This window comes from Balaenoptera borealis (assembly GCF_965194805.1).
Source record: "Balaenoptera borealis genome assembly, chromosome: 11".
Classification (NCBI taxonomy): Eukaryota; Metazoa; Chordata; class Mammalia; order Artiodactyla; family Balaenopteridae; genus Balaenoptera; species Balaenoptera borealis.
The window spans coordinates 104821630-104841573 of record NC_138868.1 but is presented as its reverse complement, the minus strand read 5'-3'; the positions used below and the strand labels follow the sequence as shown (position 1 = coordinate 104841573).

The 19944-nt window shown below is 57.6% G+C and overlaps 2 protein-coding genes across 17 annotated transcripts in view; both read right to left on the bottom strand.

The window, feature by feature from the left end:
* Positions 1 to 13335, bottom strand: part of ST3GAL4 (ST3 beta-galactoside alpha-2,3-sialyltransferase 4) — a 36324-nt gene extending 22989 nt beyond the window's left edge. For 3 of the 15 annotated variants that reach the window (XM_082340554.1, XM_082340564.1, XM_082340567.1), the window contains exons 1-2: positions 9809 to 10467; positions 1479 to 1548 (exon numbers count right to left, since the gene is read on the bottom strand). In XM_082340554.1, the coding sequence (XP_082196680.1) occupies positions 1479 to 1548; positions 9809 to 10452 (714 nt within the window). In that variant the 5' untranslated portion in view covers positions 10453 to 10467. Of the gene's footprint in view, positions 1 to 173; positions 329 to 676; positions 733 to 1478; positions 1549 to 2717; positions 2785 to 5546; positions 5704 to 9808; positions 10468 to 13319 lie in introns of those variants that run through there. The other 12 variants (XM_082340568.1, XM_082340571.1, XM_082340570.1 and 9 more) reach the window with 9 other exon arrangements.
* Positions 13336 to 17688: 4353 nt separating this feature from the next.
* DCPS (decapping enzyme, scavenger) overlaps positions 17689 to 19944 on the bottom strand; it is a 35934-nt gene continuing 33678 nt past the window's right edge. For both annotated transcript variants that reach the window (XM_082340589.1, XM_082340588.1), the window contains one exon: positions 17689 to 18098. In XM_082340589.1, coding sequence (XP_082196715.1) covers positions 17832 to 18098 — 267 coding nt within the window. In that variant the 3' untranslated portion in view covers positions 17689 to 17831. The remainder of the gene's footprint in view (positions 18099 to 19944) is intronic.

The window sequence follows — 19944 nt, the reverse complement described above, 5'->3', positions numbered from 1 at the left end:
TCTGAGCACAAACACACGAACCCCTGTTCAAACACAGGAGCACACCCCAGGATAAACATGGCCCCTACACACACACTCACACACACACACACACACACACACACTCCCCCCCCCCCTCTCTCTCTCCTCCTTCCTCCTCCTCCCTGCTGGCCCCACTTCCCGCCACAACGTACAGCTTCTGGGGCCTGCTGGGCCTCCTCTGCCAGGGCGCTGTCTTCCCCCATCTTTCGAGAAGGGCACTGCCCACCGGGTTCCTTCAACTTCAGCTCCGGCTCCAGCGGAGTTTGTTTGTCAGGTTGTAGGTCCCTTGGGCTGTCAGCCAGGGAGCCTGAGATTCGGGAGGAGCCAGGAGTGGCTGGGCCAGTCCTCCGGGGATCTCTTCGTCTCCAAAAGTTGAGTAAAGGGGAGCCCTGGGCTCCTGGCTCGGCGCGGCCAAGCCCAGTTCCCAGGAAGGGAGCCCCACCCCAGCTGTGCTCAGAGGTGCCCGGGAAGGCGGGTTGTGGAGCAGGGGGCGGCAGGAAAGCAGAGGGGGAGGACACTCGGCCTTGTAAGCATGTCCCCGGGGCCAGGGGAGCGTCCTGGGGCAGCCTGTGGCCAATGTCAGGCACGGGGCAGAGGCCCCTGCCCCGGGGCAGGGCACCCCCCCCCGCCCCCCCCCGCAGCAGCGTTCACTCACCATCCTCCTGGCCTGTCCCAGCCTCTCTGCACCTGCACCAGGTCTTGACCTTCCCGCTAACAAATCCAGGAAACCCCTAGGCCTTCCCCCGCCCACATCCCACCCCGTTCAAGCCCTTTTGGGCTCAAGCCCTGAGGCATTAGCAATTCCAGACTCATCCAGGCACCCAGTCCTGGGGGAGGCGGAGGAGGGCAGGCCTGGGGCAGTCAGGGCCTGGGGACTGAGGATTCCAGAGTCTCGGGCTTGCTCGGCAGGTTTGGGCCATGCCCACGCTGCCTCTCCCCAGAGCTGCTGGCCCAGGGTCCTAGAGGGTGCCCCTGGGCGGGCACCCTAAATCTCACGGAGGGCGGTGCTGGGGGTCAAGTCACGAGCCAGAACCCTGGGCTCTCTGCCACTCACGCCCAGGAAAACCCTGGGCTTTGCCAGCAGCTCCTCCTCTCTGCCCTTGTGGGAGCCGTCCTGGTTCTCAGGCTGCAAGGGCAGGAGCTGTCAGCCCCCTGCGGCCCGCGCATGAGTACCACCCTCAGGGCCAGACCACATCCGGGGCTCCTTCTGAGGAAGCCTGGTGCCAGAAGCAGACTCAGAGAGACTGAGGCACAGAGGAGACCCTGAGAAGGGCTAGGCGACTGAGCCACCGCGGGGCCCTGGCCCCGTCTGAAGGTGGGAGGCCCGAGAGGCGCCCCCATCCATCCTCTTGGCCTCTTCCGCGAGCCCTTCCTCCTGCCTAGAAGCTGTCAGGATCAGGGTCCTGGGACAGGGCCCCTCCCGCCCCCAGCAACACACCCAAGCCTGGCCAGCTCACCTGGCCTTCCCGGCCTGTCAGTCCCGCTGTTCCGGAAAGAGAACATTTTCTTCTCACTCTATTGGGACAGCTGCGGGGAGAGTGAGAGTGAGAAGAGAGTGTCTGATCATTGAGGGAGGTGGTGTGCAGGGGACAGGGCCACAGGGCCCCCGAAGTGGCCGGGGGGCCGGAGCTGGGGAGGCCCCAGATGGGGGGCTGCGTGAGGAGCTGGGAGGCCTGGGGCCACCCGACAAGGGTCAGCGTCCCTCAGCAGCACCATCAAGAGAGTAGCTGGAGGGGCTCCCGGCCCAGGTCCGGGGGTAGCAGGAGGGACGAGAAGCCCAAGGCACCAGGGAGACCGATCCCCATCTTTAGGGAGTGTGCTCGGTTACAGGGCGGGGTGAGCACGCCTCTCAGGCCCAGCAGCCCCTCTGCAGGTCCAGGGCTGACAGGCGGGGCTCCAGAAAGGAGGACAAGGCACCCACAGGACAAGGCCAGAGGACCTGGAAGCGCAGCTTCTTCCCGCCCTGGGAGGCAGGAAGTAGGAGCGCAGGGTCAAGCCAAAGGCTCTTCCTCCTCCCTCTGCCCAGCCTGCCTCCTTCTCAGTGGCCGGTCTCTCTCTCACTCCCCTCCCCGCTCCTCCCCGCCCCCGTCCCCTTTCCAGCCGCCCCATCCTGGTGTCTCCTTGTCCCCATCTCCAACTCCTCCTGCCTGCCTCCCCCGCCCCGGTTATGTAAGGGGCCTGAGAACACACAGAGGGAGCTTTGTTGTCAAACCAAATCCATACGGAGCCGGGATCGGCCAGCGCAGCTGTTCCCCATTCCCTCTGCCTTGGCAGGGGTGAGGCACCGGGCAGGAAGCCCCCCGACGCCTCCATTTGGGGAGGTGGGGGGCAAAACACGCTGGCCCCAGGGCCCCCAGGCAGCTGAATGGGTGGCCCGGGATCAGTCACCACCGCGTGGGACCACAACAGGGCAGCAGCTGGCCCTCAAGACAGAGGAAAGCCTCAGTGCAGAGCCAGGGCCCCGAAGCCCGGAGAGGAGAGCTCGGGGCTACGAGCAGGGCTGCACAGTGAAGGCCTGGAGGGGGGCCCAGACCCACACCAGTGGACCCCATTCTTGTCCACACGTGGATGCAGGCCCGTGTTCTCTCTGCCACACAACCCATGTACATACCCTTCCATGCGTGTGTGCACACACACGTGCGCGTGCGCGCGCGCACACACACACACACACACACACACATGCTGTGTGTGCTCACCTGGAAGGCATCTGAGCAGAAATCTCCTCCCTGCTCTCATCAGCCTCCTCCATCCCAGCAGGTACCTCTGGAGAGAGGAGGGTGGAGGGCAGAGGGCAGAGGTCAGAGGCCAGAGAAGCTCCACCAGCCAGCTCCTCTTTGGAGGCCCTCTGTCTCCGGCATGAGATCCTGCCTTCCCACCCAGGCAGATGTCCAAGAAGGGAGGTGAGGGGCCAGGAAGCTGAGCTTAAGATCAGAGCATCCGCACCTGGGGCAGGCCCTGTCCCTTCACCCAACCCAACTGCTGGACGAGCGTCCCGCTCGAAGATGCTGGGGCCGCCAACAAGAGGAGGCGCTCCTGAACCTCCACGGCTGCAGGGCACCCACCCGAAGTCCAGCTGCCACATCAGGCAGGACAGCGAGGAGCCTGAGGCCTGGGTGGGGCGGGGCAGAGGGGCAAGGGAAAGAAGAGCAGGCAGACACAAAGGAAGAGGGATGGCTGGGGGAGGAGCTGGGAGAAATCTGAAGGAGAAGGGAGGGAAGGCAGGGGGGTCGGAAAAAGAGGAGAAAGAGGAAAAGGACCAAAGAGGAGACAAGAGGAGCAGGGGGCGGTGTGGAGAGAAGGGCCCACACCTCCTGCAAGGATGCGTCCACACCCTCTCAGCCAGCCAGGCCGGTCCAGGAGAAGCAGCACAGGGAGGGGGCGTTTCCGGAGCACCGGCCCCAGCCCACCCCGTGCCACCGTCAGCCACGCCCCAGGGGCTTCAGCCTCAACAATCCTGGCTCCTCGGAACCAGAGGACAAACCAGGACCTTGGAGGAAGGAGAGACAGGGGTGGGATGGAGGTCAGGAGAGGCAGCCCCTGCCTGGGGGAAAAGTCGCTCTGACACCTTGAACAGTAAGTTACTTTTCTGAGTCTCAGCTCCCACCTTTGCAAAAAGAAAGAGTTACCGAGAGGCTACTATGTGCCAGTGCGGTGCCGGGTGCTGGGGACACGATGGGGAGTCAGACAGTCACGGGTCCTGCCCGACAGTCTAACATCAGCCGGGACCTCTGAGGCCTCCCCAGCTCGCCAGTGTCTATCATCTGTGCTCCGAGATCCATCCCGTGAGCTGCGCTTCGGCAGACGCTATCAGGCCGGTTATCGGATTGTCTGATGGAGAGCCAAAGTCCCAGACCTGCCTGAGGTCACACAGCTGGGAGCAGACAGAGAAGACAAAGGCCACCTGCCTGGCTTCCTGGCCCCGAAGGAAGGCACTCTGCAGTCTCTGGGCTGCACCCTGAATCACAGAAAGCCCACCAGCCAGCACTTACAGAGCCAGGCCCCAGGTGCTGAGACATTATCTGAAACGCACTCTGGTTCAGAAGAGGAGAAACCGAGGCTCCGTGTCGGGCCCAAGGCTGTGCAGTCCTGCCCTCCCCCACCCGTCTGAGCTCACAGGTGGTAGGGTCCCCTGATGTCACAGGCTGGGACCTGTGGGGGGGGCGGGGTACGTGACAAGGGTGCAGGGCCGTCAGGGGAGCCTCAGAACAGGCTCGAGTCGGATGCAATCTAGGAAGGGGACTGCCAGCGGCGCCCAAGCCACCGTCAGGGGACAGTGGCAGCAGAGGTGGGGAGCTGAGAACACGCGGCTGGGGAAGTACAACAGTCCGACCGGCGCCCAGCGGAGGTTTTCAAATAAAAAGGGTTTTAAGCCGAGACACCCTCTCTCCCACTTTCAAATGAGATTTTATGTGGAAACCCAATATGTAGAAGGAATAAGGGTGGAGTCATTTGGGGTGAAGCAAGAATGGGGGCGAACCCGCCTCTTGAGCCCTCACTCCTGAGATGACACCCCAGAGGGTTCCACCCCTGGGGCGATTTTCGTGGACCCGGATAAGGGGAGAGCTGACATTGGGCAGGAGGGGAGGTTAGGACCAGTCTGTGCAAGGACCCAAAGGCAGGGCTGAGGAGGGGATGGCGGCAGGAATGTGACCAGGTGGCCCTGGCACGGGGGAGTGGGGGGATGCCCTCCCGGTGGGCAGACTCCTGCCCAGCCCACCCCCAGAGCTCCTGCCTGCCTCTCCTGTGTCTGAAAAGGCTGCCAGGCCAGGCTCCAAACAGCTCAGCTGTCAAAAGGGAAACTCTTCGCCCTTCGCCCCAAGAAAAGGGGGAAGCAAAGCAGGGACACAGTGAAGACAATGTCACATCCGATCTATATCCTCCCTTTGTTCATCAAACAAATATTTACTGAGCACTTATTACTTGTTAGACATCATTCCAGGCATGAAGAACATGGCAATGAGATGACAGGTTCCTGGAGCTTACATGAAAACCCTAAAAAGTCAGGGAGGAAAATGCCTTGGAAGTTTTCAAACCCGTTTCACACCACAAACACGCCCCTCCAGTGCCTGCATCTCCTCTGGACCGGCCCGGCCAAGGTCACGGCTCCAAGCCTGAACATCTTCAGCCACAGGGCACTTGCCCCCTACGCAGGCAGAGGGCTGCTCTTGAAAGCTCCAGATGGCCACACTGAGGGCCCTGGGTCCCTCCCCGCCCAGCCTAGGCAAGGCAGTCCACAGGGCACTGAACACACCGCTAAATGGGCAAGTTTTAGTTTTTATCACGACAAAATATGAAGCTTCATCTCGAGTTCTGCTGGTTCTGGGTCAATTGCTCGGAACCAAAGGAAATGAGCCGTCTCCCTTCTCACCTGCCCAGAGTTCCCAGGTCCCTCGGTCCCTGCCACCGCCCGTCCCCTGCTTTGCTCCCCTCCCGTGACCTTCAAGCAGTGGGTTGCCAGGGTGGGCCCCTGCTGGCCCCCACTTCTCTCCTGCCATCCCTTCCAACCAGGCCTCCCTCCTCCTGACCTGAGTGACCTCTAAGGAGCAGAGGGGAAGCAGGTCTTTGAGGAGCCTCTCTGGCCTTGAGCCAGGCCAGGCCAGGGTCCAGGAGAGCCCCAGAGCAAAGTACTGTGGCCTGGCAGGAATCTGCAGATGCCAGATGCCAGGAGCAGCCACCTTGGCCGGGTCCCCGCGCTCAGACCCCCGGAGGACCCCTCCCCTTCCCCACGTGTCGCCGTGGTTGCCGGATGAGGCCTTACAGCCTTGTGGGCGGCAGCCGGGGAGCCGCATTTCCAAGGAATAGGAGCCGTTGGGCAGGCCAGATGGAAGCAATTACCGGAGGGAAAGCGGGAGAGGTGGGGGCCGGCAGGGGCTGGGAGGGGCCGCAGCGGGGAGGGAGGAAGGAGAGCCCAGCCCCGCCCAGCTGAGAGAGGCAGGGGATGGGGAGCCAGGACCGGCAGGGCCAGACGTGGGCTTCAGGGCCGCACAGAGCCCTGGGCTGCGAATCAGGAGGGCTGTGTCCTCCTTTGTCACCCACACCCGGTGGCCTTGAGCAAACCCTTTCACACCTCTGAGCCTCGCCCTCTTCCTGGATCACAGGGCAGGAGAAGATGAGCTTGGGGAGCAGTAGAGAACTGGGCTGAAAAGTGCAGGTTTTGGAAACAGGCCTAGCTAGGAGTCCCAGCTCGGCTGCTTAGGAGTCGTGTGACCTTGGCCAAATGGTTTAATCTTCCCGAGCCTCCATGGCTTCATTTACAAATGGGCTTAATGAAAGGGTCGTGCTTGCGTGAAGTGATGTAAATAAGTGGACAGCACTTTTTTTTTTTTTTTTTTTTAGGTTTATTGGGTCAGGCTTTTAATAAGTGCTCTATAGATAAATCATAACTAGTTTTGTTACTTGCTAAGTCCCTTTTTACTATAAGGACAGGTATTTGCAGAGGCTGCACGGGCAGAGGACACAGGGCAGACCATGGACACGGGAGCATCACCGCAGGCCCTGGAACGTGCACTCTGGAGCAGGGTTTGGACCCACGCAGCACAACAGTGCGCGAGCCCGGCGCTCTGCAAACTGCTCCGTGTCCCCTTTCTAGCAACCACGGTCCACCCCGCACAGGAAAGCAAGATCCTGGGGCCCCTGACACACTGGGGCTTTGAAGTGAAGCTGCAGGCAGGAAGAAGGGACCATCCTACAGCCAGGCCTTCCTCACCCTCGAGGCCCAGGTGGACACCCCCCCGGCCACCCCCCGGCCCCAGCAGCACCCTCCTCCCTGCTGGGCTCAGGGCAGAAGCCAGGGCTTCAGATTCTAGAGCGTTCACATCATCTCTCTGCAGGATGGCTTTGCGGGGTGTGGGGTGGCAGAGATAAGGCAGTCATCTGGCTGGAGGTCTCCCGGTCCCAGGCAAGGGGCCAAGGTTAAAGGAGAACCTGCAGCTTGGGATGGCCTTCCTCACTCTGAAGAGCAATCAACCCAGCGCACCCCCTGGCAGAGTTCACCCCCTGCCAGCCTCAGGGGCACCAGTCGGAGGCCCATGGCACCTGGCTGGGGCCCACACATCGCATACAGCTGCTTGCACTTGTAGTGCATTTGACCACTTCCTCTATCCGTAGAATAAAGGGCGTCACTCACACTCACATTCACACACACACACACACACACACACACACACACACACACACGGAATGTGATACAGATCAGGAGTGAACGTGAGGCCAGGGGTGGCCAGCAGCCCCTCCAGGGGCACTCAGAACACTCATGTAGAAGTGCTGAGCACCTCTGGGAAGGGGTGACAAACGAGAGGGGGAATTAATGACTACAGGCACCCAAACGTGCCTGCCCTAGTCATTTCCTCAAGGAAACCAAAGGTTTCAGGTCAAGGACAAGAGTCGAGAAGGAAGGAGGACCTGAGGTCGAGAGGCATGAGAAGCCAGCTCGTTTCTGCAGGGAAATGTGTAACCCCAGGGCAGCTGAGGAGTCAGGAGGGAGGGGCAGGCCCTGTATGTTTTCTGGGTGTCCCCCCACCTGACTGCCCTGCTCCCTAGCACTGACGGCCCAACCCCCAGGGCCTGGGAACTCAGCTGGGTTGTGGTGGACGCCTTGGGCACAATCTGTAGGTCTGGCTCTCAGGCTCTGGGACCCTCTGGGACACTGATCTGAAGGGTCCCTTTCAGGAGGCTGGAGGTCCCCACCCTACCGTGGGCTGGGACCACTTTGTGTCATTCTGAGGTGGAGGGACCCCTTCCCCACGACGGCGGGGACAAACCTTTGAGCCGCTCTGAGAGGAGGAATTCACCCAGAGAACGTACCCAGGTAGGGCCTGGGCGGGCACCCAGTGCAGGGCAGATGCCAGGCCAGTAGGGGTAAACCACAGATGGCCACAGGTTAAGCTGGGGCACAGGAAGGGGGGTCTGGCCTCTCTGCTCCAGCTGGTGAAGGGTAGGGGGGCTTCTTTCCAGGATTTGTTATATAATTCTGAAAGGAGCAGATTCTCGGTTCTCTCCAGAAAACTGGATCCCAGGGATCTAAGAGGGCTGGCAGGGTGGAGGGGCCAAGGAAGTCTGTTTCTGAGGAGTGGGGACTGAGTCACTGCTCTGGGTAGGGAAGGGGTGAGGGAGGGAAGGGAAGATGGCCCAGAAGACGCCGAGCGCTTCCTTGGCCTGGGCCTCCACTCACGGGCAAGGGGCCTGTGGCCATGACAGCAGTCCACTCCCAAGCCACAGATGCCTCTCGGCCCACAGTCCAAGCAAGAGGCTCCCACGCTACTCTCCTAATTCCTCCTCTGTCTACGCTCCCCTCCTAACCCCTGACCACCTGGACTCTGGGGGGAAGCGCCCGACTCCTGGCTCCCCCTCAGCTGCTGGGAGGGAGACCCAGGCCCAGGGGACAGACGAAGATCTCCTGCCCAGCACATGGATGCTGAGGGATGGGGCACGAAGAGCACGTGCAGGGGAGACACGAGCAGAGCCAGGAACAGGCTAGAGGGACCTGGGGTGCCTCGGCTCGGGCAGGGGTTATTCACAGAGGAGCTCCCGGCAAAGAGAAAAAGCCCCGGAAGTTCATTTCTAGGCCCCAAACAGCTGGCGCCTCCCAGGCACCCTCTCTGGAATTATGGGGCAGCTTTGGTGAGTGTGGAGAACTTTGGAGGGTGCGGGAGAACCGCTGCTAATAGCAAACACTCACATACCTCCGCCTCTGTGCAGACACCTTCCACAGTACTCAGCGCCTTTACGATCACCCCTCCCTGCCCCCCGCAGCACAGCAAAGCTCAGGAGAGAGCGGTATTGGTTTGTGCCTCTGGTGACACCCTAGCTGTATACCAGGCCCGTTCCCAAGGTTCCGCAAAGAATAAGTCTGCCTGAACTTGGCTTCCACACTGTGCCTCCCCCCAGCGGTGGAAAGCACAGGCTTCTGTGAGAAGCGCATGGGGGTGCCAGCCTGTGGGTGGGCATGAGGTCACATGGGCAGAGCTGAGCACCCGGACGGTGCCTGTAGCCCCAGTCCTCTGGCAGGAGCCTCCCACCCCGGCACTCAGGACCCAGTCTGCAGGACAGACAGAGGAAGGAGCAGCAGTAGATCAGGCCTCCGATGCCCAGAAAGAGCCTCCCCCAGGACTGGGAATGGAGGGGGCAGTGCTGGCAGACATGTTGGCAGCTCTGGGCTGCCTGGGAGGTCCCAGCCAGCAGGGGCCCCAGGGGGGGCACCCAGCACAGACGGCTGAGCCCAGCGATTCTGCCCCCAGCTGGACTCCACCTTCACCCCAACCCCATCCCTTCCCACTGCCCACCAGCCAGCTCTGTGGCCCAGTGGCCTAGGCCCAAAGAGCCCCGCAACGTGGACTGGTGTCTTGGGCACAGCCAGCCTGCAGCTAGAGCCCCACCTTTGGGCTCTGCTTGGCGACCTTGGGTCTCCTGCACACAGCCGGACGCAGCAGAGCCTGCCACTTGCAGGCAAGCCAGCCCAGGATCTCCTGGACTCGGTGGGGCAGTTGTGGGGAGAAGTCGGCTCAGAGGATGCCCAGGGGTGGGGGCTAGAAACTTTCTAGAGAAGAAGACCGTCCCGTTTGCTCACTCCCAGGGAGCAGAAAGAATCGGCTTCCCGCGAAAAACTGGTCCAGGGCAAGGGATCCCAGGGCTGTGGCCTCCCCACCCGGCCCCGCGCGGCGCCCACGTGCCCGGCCACCTCCCCGGCCGCGGCGCCGGGCGGGGAACCGGGCAACCGGGCAGCCGGGACCCGGAGGCGCTCCCCACCCTCCCTCGCGGGCCCCACGGGGACCGGCCGCCGCGTACTCACCCTCGCGGGTGGCGCGGGGCGAGGCAGGACAGTTCCGCGCGCAGCTCCGATCCGCTAGGCGCACGGGCTGGAGGCGCGGCACTGGCGCGGCGGCTCCGCTCGGCCCGGTCCCTGTCCCGGGCGCGGGGCCGGCCTGCGAGCGGGTAAGTCCGCCTGCTGGGAGGCGGGGGCCCGGGCCCAGGCGGGGGGCGGGGAAGGGGCCGAACACGCTTGCGCACACGGCCGGGCAGCCGACTGGGGAGCCGGCGGGCAGGAGGAGGAAGGGCGGGGTGGAGGAGGAGGAAGGACTCGGGAGATCCTGCTTGCGGGCGGGGCCGATGCCGGCGGCTCGCGATGGTCCGGGAGCCGCGGAGGCCGGCGGAGAGGGCGGGCGGCCGGGACAGGAGCGAGGGTCGCGGAGGGGTCGACCGACCGGGCAGGCGCGGAGGGGCGGGAGAGGAGGCTGGTAAGGTGAGGGTAGAGTTCTGGCGGGCGCAGCCTGTGAGTGGCACCAGGATGGATATGCCCAACGCAGCCTCTGCACACCCTCCTGGAAACAATGAGACCCAACAAAGGGTTCTCCGCTCTCCCACGCGATGAACCGTGTCCTTCCCTCGCTCGGGAAAGCGAGGCACAGAAGAGGGAGGGCCACCTCCACTCCCCATGCACAGTGGCCGGGTGCCCTGGACGGAGACCTAGACCCTCCCTCTGCCCTAGTCTCCACCTGCCACCCCCAAACTCCTCCTTCTGCAGCCTCTTTGCACACCCTATCTTTGGCCTTGAGAAAGCTTCAGTTGCTGTTCCTTACTGAAGGCGCCAAGCAGCCTGTCTCCAGGGGAAACCCCATCAGGCCTTACCTCGGTTCCTGGGGCTCACCCACCCCAATCAAACCTGGGAACTACTCAGGCCGAAGAATAGTCCAAAAGTCACCCGCAGGACAATCCCCATCCCCCGAGACACTCTTTCATAGGTGCACAGCATTTACTGAGCGCTTAGTGTGAACAGCCTGATGCTGGGGGCTCCAGGGCTCCAAGGAAAAACGTAAGACACACCCCCCTCGCCCCCCACCCCACAGGAAGCTTACTAGAAAGAAGGCTCACAGTGGACTCCACTCAAAAATAAGTTAGGACATAAAGGCTTTTGCACAGCAAAGGAAACCATAAACAAGACAAAAAGACAACCCTCAGAATGGGAGAAAATATTTGCAAATGAAGCAACTGACAAAGGATTAATCTCCAAAATTTACAAGCAGCTCATGCAGCTCAGTATCAAAAAAACAAACAACCCAATCCAAAAATGGGCAGAAGACCTAAATAGACATTTCTCCAAAGAAGATATACAGATTGCCAACAGACACATGACAGAATGCTCAACATCATTAATCATTAGAGAAATGCAAATCAAAACTACAATGAGATATCATCTCACACCGGTCAGAATGGCCATCCTCAAAAAAACTACAAACAATAAATGCTGGAGAGGGTGTGGAGAAAAGGGAACCCTCTTGCACTGTTGGCGGGAATGTAAATTGATACAGCCACTATGGAGAACAGTATGGAGGTTCCTTAAAAAACTACAAATAGAACTACCATACGACCCAGCAATCCCACTACTGGGCATATACCCTGAGAAAACCATAATTCAAAAAGAGTCATGTACCACAACATTCATTGCAGCTCTATTTACAACAGCCAGGACATGGAAGCAACTGAAGTGTCCATCAACAGATGAATGGATAAAGAAGATGTGGCACATATATACAATGGAATATTACTCAGCCATAAAAGGAACGAAACTGAGTTATTGGTAGTGAGGTGGATGGACCTAGAGACTGTCATACAGAGTGAAGTAAGTCAGAAAGAGAAAAACAAATACCGTATGCTAACACATATATATGGAATCTAAGAAAAAAAAATGGTCATGAAGAACCTAGGGGCAAGACGGGAATAAAGACACAGACCTACTAGAGAATGGACTTGAGGATACGGGGAGGGGGAGGGGTAAGCTGTGACAAAGTGAGAGAGTGGCATGGACATATATACACTACCAAACGTCAAATAGATAGCTAGTGGGAAGCAGCCGCATAGCACAGGGAGATCAGCTCCGTGCTTTGTGACCACCTAGAGGGGTGGGATAGGGAGGGTGGGAGGGAGGGAGATACAAGAGGGAAGAGGTATGGGGACATATGTATATGTGTAACTGATTCACTTTGTTATAAAGCAGAAACTAACACACCATTGTAAAGCAATTATACTCCAATAGATGTTAAAAAATAAGTTAGGACAGGATGTGACTAAGTGTAAGGTGTGCGTAACTGACAAAGAGGGTTCACGGAAATGCCAGCTCAAGGCTCACTTCAGCTGAAACTGGAGGGTTTATCTGCTAAGAACATTTAACAGAGGAAGCTCTACCCTGCGTAAGCAAAGTGGAGAAGGCAGGGTGAAGATAGAGGGCTTCAAGTGCTTCCACAGGTGACTCTCCATCCTAAATCCCACCTTGCGTGGGCAGAGGTTTTTCCTACATTTCCCCAGTGTCTAAATTATGCTTGAATAGTGCCTTTGGCTTTGTCAATCAAGCATTCATCCAACAAATGTTTATTGTGTATCAGCTCCAGGTCTGGCACAGTGACTAAAGTCTCTGCCTGGGTCAAGGTTAGAGGAAGACAGAATAGCCTTCTTGGTGCGTGGGTGGGAAAACTGGCCCAGAGAGAGTAAGCAATCACCCAAAGTGACTAGGTGAGTCTGGCAGAGCTGAACTGAGAATCAGCCCAGCTTCTAAACTTTGCAAACTCTTTAATGAACTAGATCTAAACACAGTTGGCAGTTCTTGTTATGAGCCATGTAAACTTCACTCTGTGGGAAAACAGAACTGAAAGGCCAACTTTTGCTCCTGGAGACCTGATTTCTAACTCTGCCTCGGTCAATAAATAGCTTTAATTTTCTTACTAGAAAAAAATGGAAATAACTGTGCTGATTCAAAGGGATGTAAGTTCAAATGGATACACATTTGCTCTGGGAGTATAAGGTGCTGTATAAGTACGCGCTTTTATTATGCACACGGAACCAGTAAGCTGTATTCAGATCTCCTCCCTTCCCCCTCCCCCAGCTTATCCCAGACCTGGTTACTGGGTGCCCAGAAGCTAACTGAGATCCTGACTCCTCCCCTTAGGCCACAATGTGCTTACTCAGAATCTTTTCCCTCCAGTTTCTTAATGGCACAGCCAGATGCTTAGCTGGCTGCCTAGAACTCACTAGAATCATCTGTGGGGCAGGAGGAAAGCGATGCTGGTACTTTTCACCTGGAGCCCCTCCCAGCTCCACTGCCCCGCCTGCCCATCTACAAGGCACTGGGATTTGCTTAGCAAGAGGCAGTGTGGTGGGACAAGCGGGGCTTCGGCTCCTGAAACTGTTCCTGTCGGAGACCAGCTGTGCCAAAGGCGCGTCAAGACACCCTGAGGGTCAGTGGTCTGGGTCCTGGTCCCCTTCCAAGCCATGCTGCCTCCATTCCCACCTCCTCAGCCGCCCCCCTTTACCTCTCTGGTTCTGTCTCTGCTGTGGAGGAGGCGGCGGACACCACTCTGCTGGGGGGACCAGGGCGCCTCTCTCTCTCTCTCTCTCTCTCTCTAGGGAGTAGAGGGAGGAGACAGAGGAGCAAAGGGTGTGGGAGGGGCAGGTGCATCTGGAGCTGGGAGGCCCTGGACTTGTGGCTCCTCCCGGCCAGGCAGGGGTGTGGGTAGGAGGCGTGGAGCCCTTGACACGTGTGTCTCACAGGATTTTGGCTCCTGTCCTTCACATGTGCCACGCTAGCATCCTGCCCACCGGGAGGAGGGAACAGCAAGATGCCATTTGAGGAAGAAATAAACCCAATCCAGCATCTCAGACGCTTTTAAAAATAGCAACTCCGGGATGGTGTTTCAGCTCCTATTTTTATCAGGTTTATATGGCTGGACGCTGGAGCTGAGCTGTCACCAGGGTTCTCAATAGCAGCGGACACATCACTATTGTAGTCTCAGAAACCTGCCGTAAGGCGAAGGCTGAAACGCATTCCAGGAACCTGTCGGCTGGACGGGATCCTTGAGAAGTCATTGCACACAGCCCTTGTCTCTTTTGGGGCCACGATCAATTAACCACAGACAGTTTATGGCTTGCATTTTGCCTTCAAGTCTCTTGGTTACCATGACTTCAGTGCATAATCGAGGATTTCACTGCCTTCTAATCCGGAAGTCCTTTTTAATATCTAACCTCAACATATTGGCTGTGTCCTTTAGGCCCTTCTCGCGGTAGGAAAATGGCAGCTAACATTTATAGGTCTTACCATGTCCACAAAATCCTCTTATTTAATCCTCACAAAGCCCCTCGGGGTAGGCACTGCTATCACTCCTAGCTTACGAACAGTTATGTAACTTGCCCGAGATCATATCTGGTTCTGGTGCAGGTTCTATGCCAGAATCACCAGACCACGCTGGCTCTCAAAAGGAGGTGGTACAGAACATTAAGAAATTTCCCCCTGGGCTTCCCTGGTGGCGCAGTGGTTAAGAATCCGCCTGCCAATGCAGGAGACACGGGTTCAAGCCCTGGTCCGGGAAGATCCCACATGCCACGGAGCAACTAAGCCCATGCACCACAACTACTGAGCCTGCGCTCTAGAGCCCACGAGCCACAACTACTGAGCCCACGCGCCGCATCTACTGAAGCCCGTGCGCTCTAGAGCCCGTGCTCTGCAACAAGAGAAGCCACCACAGTGAGAAGCCCGCGCACCGCAACGAAGAGTAGCCCCCGCTCGCTGCAACTAGAGAAAGCCCACACACAGCAACGAAGACCCAACACAGCCAAAACTAATAAATAAATAAATAAATATAAAATTAAAAAAAAAAAAAAACTTCATTAAAAAAAAAAAAAAAAAAGAAATTTCCCCTTAGCCTTGACTTTAATTTCTTCCTCCTGATCCTGAAGGAAAAACTGGTCAGGGTACTCTTGGACGTGTGTGCCCCATGCTAGAAGCCAAGTTCTAGGTCCCGGCCGTGCTGAGCCACTGTCTCCCTGACTGCTGGCCTTGGCTTGTGCTGGCCACTTGGCTCTCAAGCTTCAGCCCGGAAGTCTGGCTTCTCTCGGCATAAGCTGCCACAGTCCCCTCTGGGTCTTCTCAAAGTACTCATGTCCATGGAATTACTTTGTAATTATGTCTCTGTGTCTCACTACCTTGTAAGCTCCACGAGAGCTCTAGCTCCATATTCTTGTCTAAAAACAAAAAGTAGGGTAGATATTCAAAACCTTGTTGATTGAACAGAAACACTGTAGTCCGTGCTTATTTTTCAACAGTGGTTAAAACTTGGTAACTTCAAGTTTATAGAGACTTCAGAATCCAGTGTAATTTCAGTAAGAATATGGAGCAAACACAGGGCTGCCAACATTTATTTTGCTAAGTGAGGATTTTTAAAAAACAACTACTATTAATTATCACCATCTTCTTACAAAAGAAAGGACATTTTAGGGTTCAATATACGGGTCTGGAATAAAGATTTAGTCCTTTCTGAGAAGGCAGAGTTAGCAGACCCACGTCAGCCTATTCAGAAATAAAATAGATATATTAAACTATTTTGGAATATAAGTATTACAGGAGAAACATTTTCAAATATTACTTTGTACGTAATTGTTTTTTTTTTATTTATTTATTTATTTATTTATTTATTTTTGGCTGTGTTGGGTCTTCGTTTCTGTGTGAGGGCTTTGTCTAGTTGTGGCAAGCAGGGGCCACTCTTCATCGCGGTGCGCGGGCCTCTCATTATCGCGGCCTCTCTTGTTGTGGAGCACAGGCTCCAGACGCGCAGGCTCAGTAATTGTGGCTCACGGGCCCAGCTGCTCTGAGGCATGTGGGATCTTCCCAGACCAGGGCCCGAACCCGTGTCCCCTGCATTGGCAGGCAGATTCTCAACCACTGCGCCACCAGGGAAGCCCCCATAACTGTTTCTTGAGTTGTTTCTCCATTTGGGGATCTGTATCCAACAGAATCAGGCACTGTGGAGCTAACTGTCCAACTCCTCCTGAAATGCTATTTTTCTCACGGTCATGAAGGAACGCTGACAAATACAGAACACTCAGCAATTCTGCTCTATGAGGAAACATTTGGGCAAACTGAGAGGAGCCGAGGAACAGCAGTCCTGTCTCCAGTTGCTCCCCTCCCTCCCCAACCACGCCGGGAAGAAAGTCGGCCAAGAACTGGGGCCTGGTGGCCGGTGGGGAGCCCTCCAGGACTCACCTGGGAAGGTGACATCTACCTCCAGGAGAGCAGGGACACAGGCGCGCACACCGAGGGCACGCGGCTGAACACACAGGACAGACTTCCACGCTGCCAGAGAGGGCTGGCACTGCCCGTCTTGCTCAGGACGCTGTCTCCGGGCCGGCGGGATGCTGGGGTCTGCTGAGGGAAGGCAGGAGGAAAGCCACGGCAGAGGACGGGGTGGTTCTCACTCTGCATCCCTCGGGCTGAGGACCGTCTGTCCGCCCACTAGCCCGTAGGCTGGGAGCTTCTTTTCAGTCACCTCTGCATTCCCAGCACTTAGGACACTGTCTGGCTCAAGAGTCCGTCAGCGAGTCAAAGCTCTGGACGCCACCACAACCATGTCACTCTGCCCTGTTGGCTTATGATCACCCAGCACATCACTCCGTAGTGGGTCCTCATCCCCATTCCCCTTGACAAAGAAACAGGCTCAGGACGCCTCGGGTTGACGCCAGGAAGAGACCATTTACCACTATCTGGGGCAGTGCTTGGCCTGTAGTATGTGTTTAATAAACACGCGAGAACAAATGAATGGAGCTCGGCTCTGACTCCAGTCTCCTGCCTCTCAGTCCAGGGGACGCAGAATAAGAGCCACTCCGTCGTCTGCCTCAGCTTTCCTCCTCCTTTCACTTTGCGGGACACACATCCTGTCTCCCCTGAGAGTGTGTCCTGAGGAAACAAGACCCAGTAACCCGCAGCCCCATGCTGACTAAGGGGCAAACGCCAGCCCCTCTCCAGCAGCGTGATACATCTGTCCCCTGGGCTGGAAAGAGGGCCTCATGTGTTTAACTGCATGCTGTCAACGTCTGCACCTGTGTCCCTGTTCTGCTGGAGCAGTGGTAGATGTCACCTTCCCAGACAAGCCCTGGATGGCTTCCTATAGGCCACAGCCTTGGACACTTTGAAGTCCCTTCCTGGCCTCGCGAGTCTGTGGACAGGGACCTAGGACGCTGGTCACACCTTGCACCCAAGGCCCTCAGGGCTTTCGGACTCCACTGCTACCATGTCACTTTGCCCTGTTGAGACACTGTTTGTATTTGATCTTCTGGCTGCTCCCTGAGAGTTGTTTTATCTTCCTGCCCAGATAACAAACTCAAGGCCACAGACTCACTGACCAAGTAGCCGAGGCAAAGGCAGGCTTCTTGGGCTTGCATCATCTGATTCTTATTAAGGCCCTCCCACTTCCAGGAGCGGCCATGCTCCATCCTTGTCAACAAGAGTTTATCAACAGGATTGGCTCACACATGGGAAGTGTGACCTCAATGCTGGGGAGAGAAAGAGGAAGTACTGTCAAAAAGACTCTATAGATTACTTCCAGAAAGTTTTTGTACTTGGTTTTTTGGGGGAACTCCCAGACAGGTGGGTGGACCTAGAGAACCATTAGGAAGATACAGTAAGTGGGAAGAAGGCAGAGGGCCCTGTGGTGGCAGAACAGGAAGGAGTGAAAGCAGGGAGGCTCAGTTGGATTCCGGATGTGAAGTCAGCCAGGACGGGTGCACGGGGGCCTAGAGAAAGCCCCAAGCCCTCCGGGCCAGCTGGGGCTGCCCCCCAGACCCTCACCCCCTTCTTAAGACCCTCCCCCTAGGTTCTGCCCACTCTGCTTCCCCAGCAGGCCACACCGTGTGTCCACACCGAATGAGACCGATAGTTTATTCTCATGCTGGGAAGAAGCCAGTACAAAATATATTAAAAAAAAAAAAAAATTCACTTGGTGCTAAAAATCTGGCTGCCCACCCCCCCCCCATACACATCAGTGCTCTTCTCCAACTCAGCTTCTCTGGGCCTCCTGCAAGAGCGCGAGGAGGGGGTCATCAGCTCTGAGGGCAAAGGTGAGGGTGCGGCGGCCATAGTGCTCAGGGTCCTGCTCCAGGTTCTCGATCACCTCCGCCAGCAGGTGGGCCCGCTCCACGCCTGCACCAGGGGCCTCGAAGCCCAGGGCGGTGAAGTGCACGTGCAGGTGGTAGTAGGAGGGCAGGTAGTGCAGGTACACGCGAAGGCGGTCTCCCGCCACCTGGTAGCGCTGCAGGATGGCTTCCTGGCAAGAAAGGGGAGGGGCGGGGAGGGTCACCGTGCTACCCACACACTGGCGCCAGAACCCCCTCCTGCCCACGGCCCCGACCAGCCTCTCCGCCCGCTGTTGGCTTCGGATCCCTGTCTTCCATTCTTGGGAGTCAGCAAGTGCACGTGACAGCAGCAAAGCGGAGGCTCTTTCTCCCAAGGATGGGGACGGTGGCCTCGATCAGGCTTCCCCGCTCCAACCTGGTAAAACACCTGCTTCCTCACAGTTGCCACTGGGCCTCTAGGAAGTCTCGGTGCTAAGGACAGGCCCAGGTTTCCAAGACTGTGGGGACTATCCTGCCCTGGATGATTTACCAGACTCATATCATCAAGTAGGTGGGAAGAGGCCTTGTTCTCCCTTTCAGCATAGAACAGAGTGGAGCTGGGCTGCGGCAGAGCTAAGGGCTTGGTGGCAGAGAAAGGACAGGGGAGGGGACGCGAGCAGGGCTGCCCTGGACAGACCAGGGAGTCATGATAGGACCATCAGATTCTTGCAGGACTCCTGGTGGAAGAGGAAAGCATCACCTTCGGCCCTGGCTCCCTTTGCCTGCCCCAACCTTGCTCAGGGGTAGGGCTTTTTCTACCACACCCCCTTCAGGAGCCTCCAAGGCTCCGAATTAAGAGGAGACTTAATTTCCACTGTAGGCAAATCCCTGAGGCAGCAGGGGTGAAGAGAAAAAGACAGGGCCTCAGTGTGCTCAGAATACACCCTGGAATTGTATTCTGTTCTGCATTTGGCGCTCCCCCAGGGATCTCGGCAGCAGGGTGACACCAGGACCAGGGCACCCAAAGGGCTTCCTGGAGGGCTGGCCTGCCTGGGAGGTGCTGCCGGAACTGCCAGGGCAGGCGCAAGTGCTGGCCCAGCATCTCCCAGGGGCTCTGCATCCAGAGGCTGTTTCAGCAGAGAAACGAGTTACTGGGAAAAGAGAAAGGCAGCCAGGGGGATGGTGACGTAGGCAGGCGGGGCAGAAGGCAGTGGGCACAGGACAGGGAGGGGCCGCAGGTGAAGGGAGAGCGGCCCCAAGCACAGCCCCTCCTTCAGGTCTGCGGCAGAGCCTCAGAGCAGCTCTTGTTGAACCTGACCTGGGGGGGAGCCTCTCCCCCGCTGGGCACCCTGGTGACAGCAGGCCTGGCATGGAGGCCACATCTTCTAATGTCTCAGGCTGAGACCAAGCCCACAGAATAATGGAATCAGAAGGAAGAAGGACCCCCTCCAGACACCGAGGCCCAGAGAGGTGAAGTGACCTGCCTGAGGTCATCCAGTGGGCTAAGGTCAAAGTGTCAGAACCAGGACCAGGACCCAAGACTTGAGACTCTCTTGACCCCCATCTCCCCTCGCCCCCAGGGCTCCTTTTAGCAACCCTGTAATTTCATTCGATTCAGCAAATCTCCCAGAGAGAAAGAATCTGGGAGAATGCCAGGTGCTAGAGGATTCAGTCTTTTCCCTCAGGGTAGATGAGGGGGCACAGACACACGTCAGGTCGTGCACCATCTACCCGAGAAACACGTCTGGCATGATGTGGCTGTCGTGAGCGGGGCGGGTGACCCTGGGATGGGAGGGCATCCCAGACGTGGCCTGCAGGACAAAGGCAGGGAGCAAAAGCGGGACCCCAAGCTGAGGAAGCCCATGTGGGGCGAGGCAAGGGGGCTTAGAGCTCGAGGGCAGAGCAGGACCAGGAACGGGGGCCTCGTGAGGCCCCCTAAGAGCCTGCACGGGCATTCAGAGAGGAGCCCTTTTCGCGAGACAGACTTCTGGGAGGGGTGAGGAGAGGGGTCCAGGAACGCAATGGAACTGCAGTGTAACTCCCCTGGGCTCCGGCACG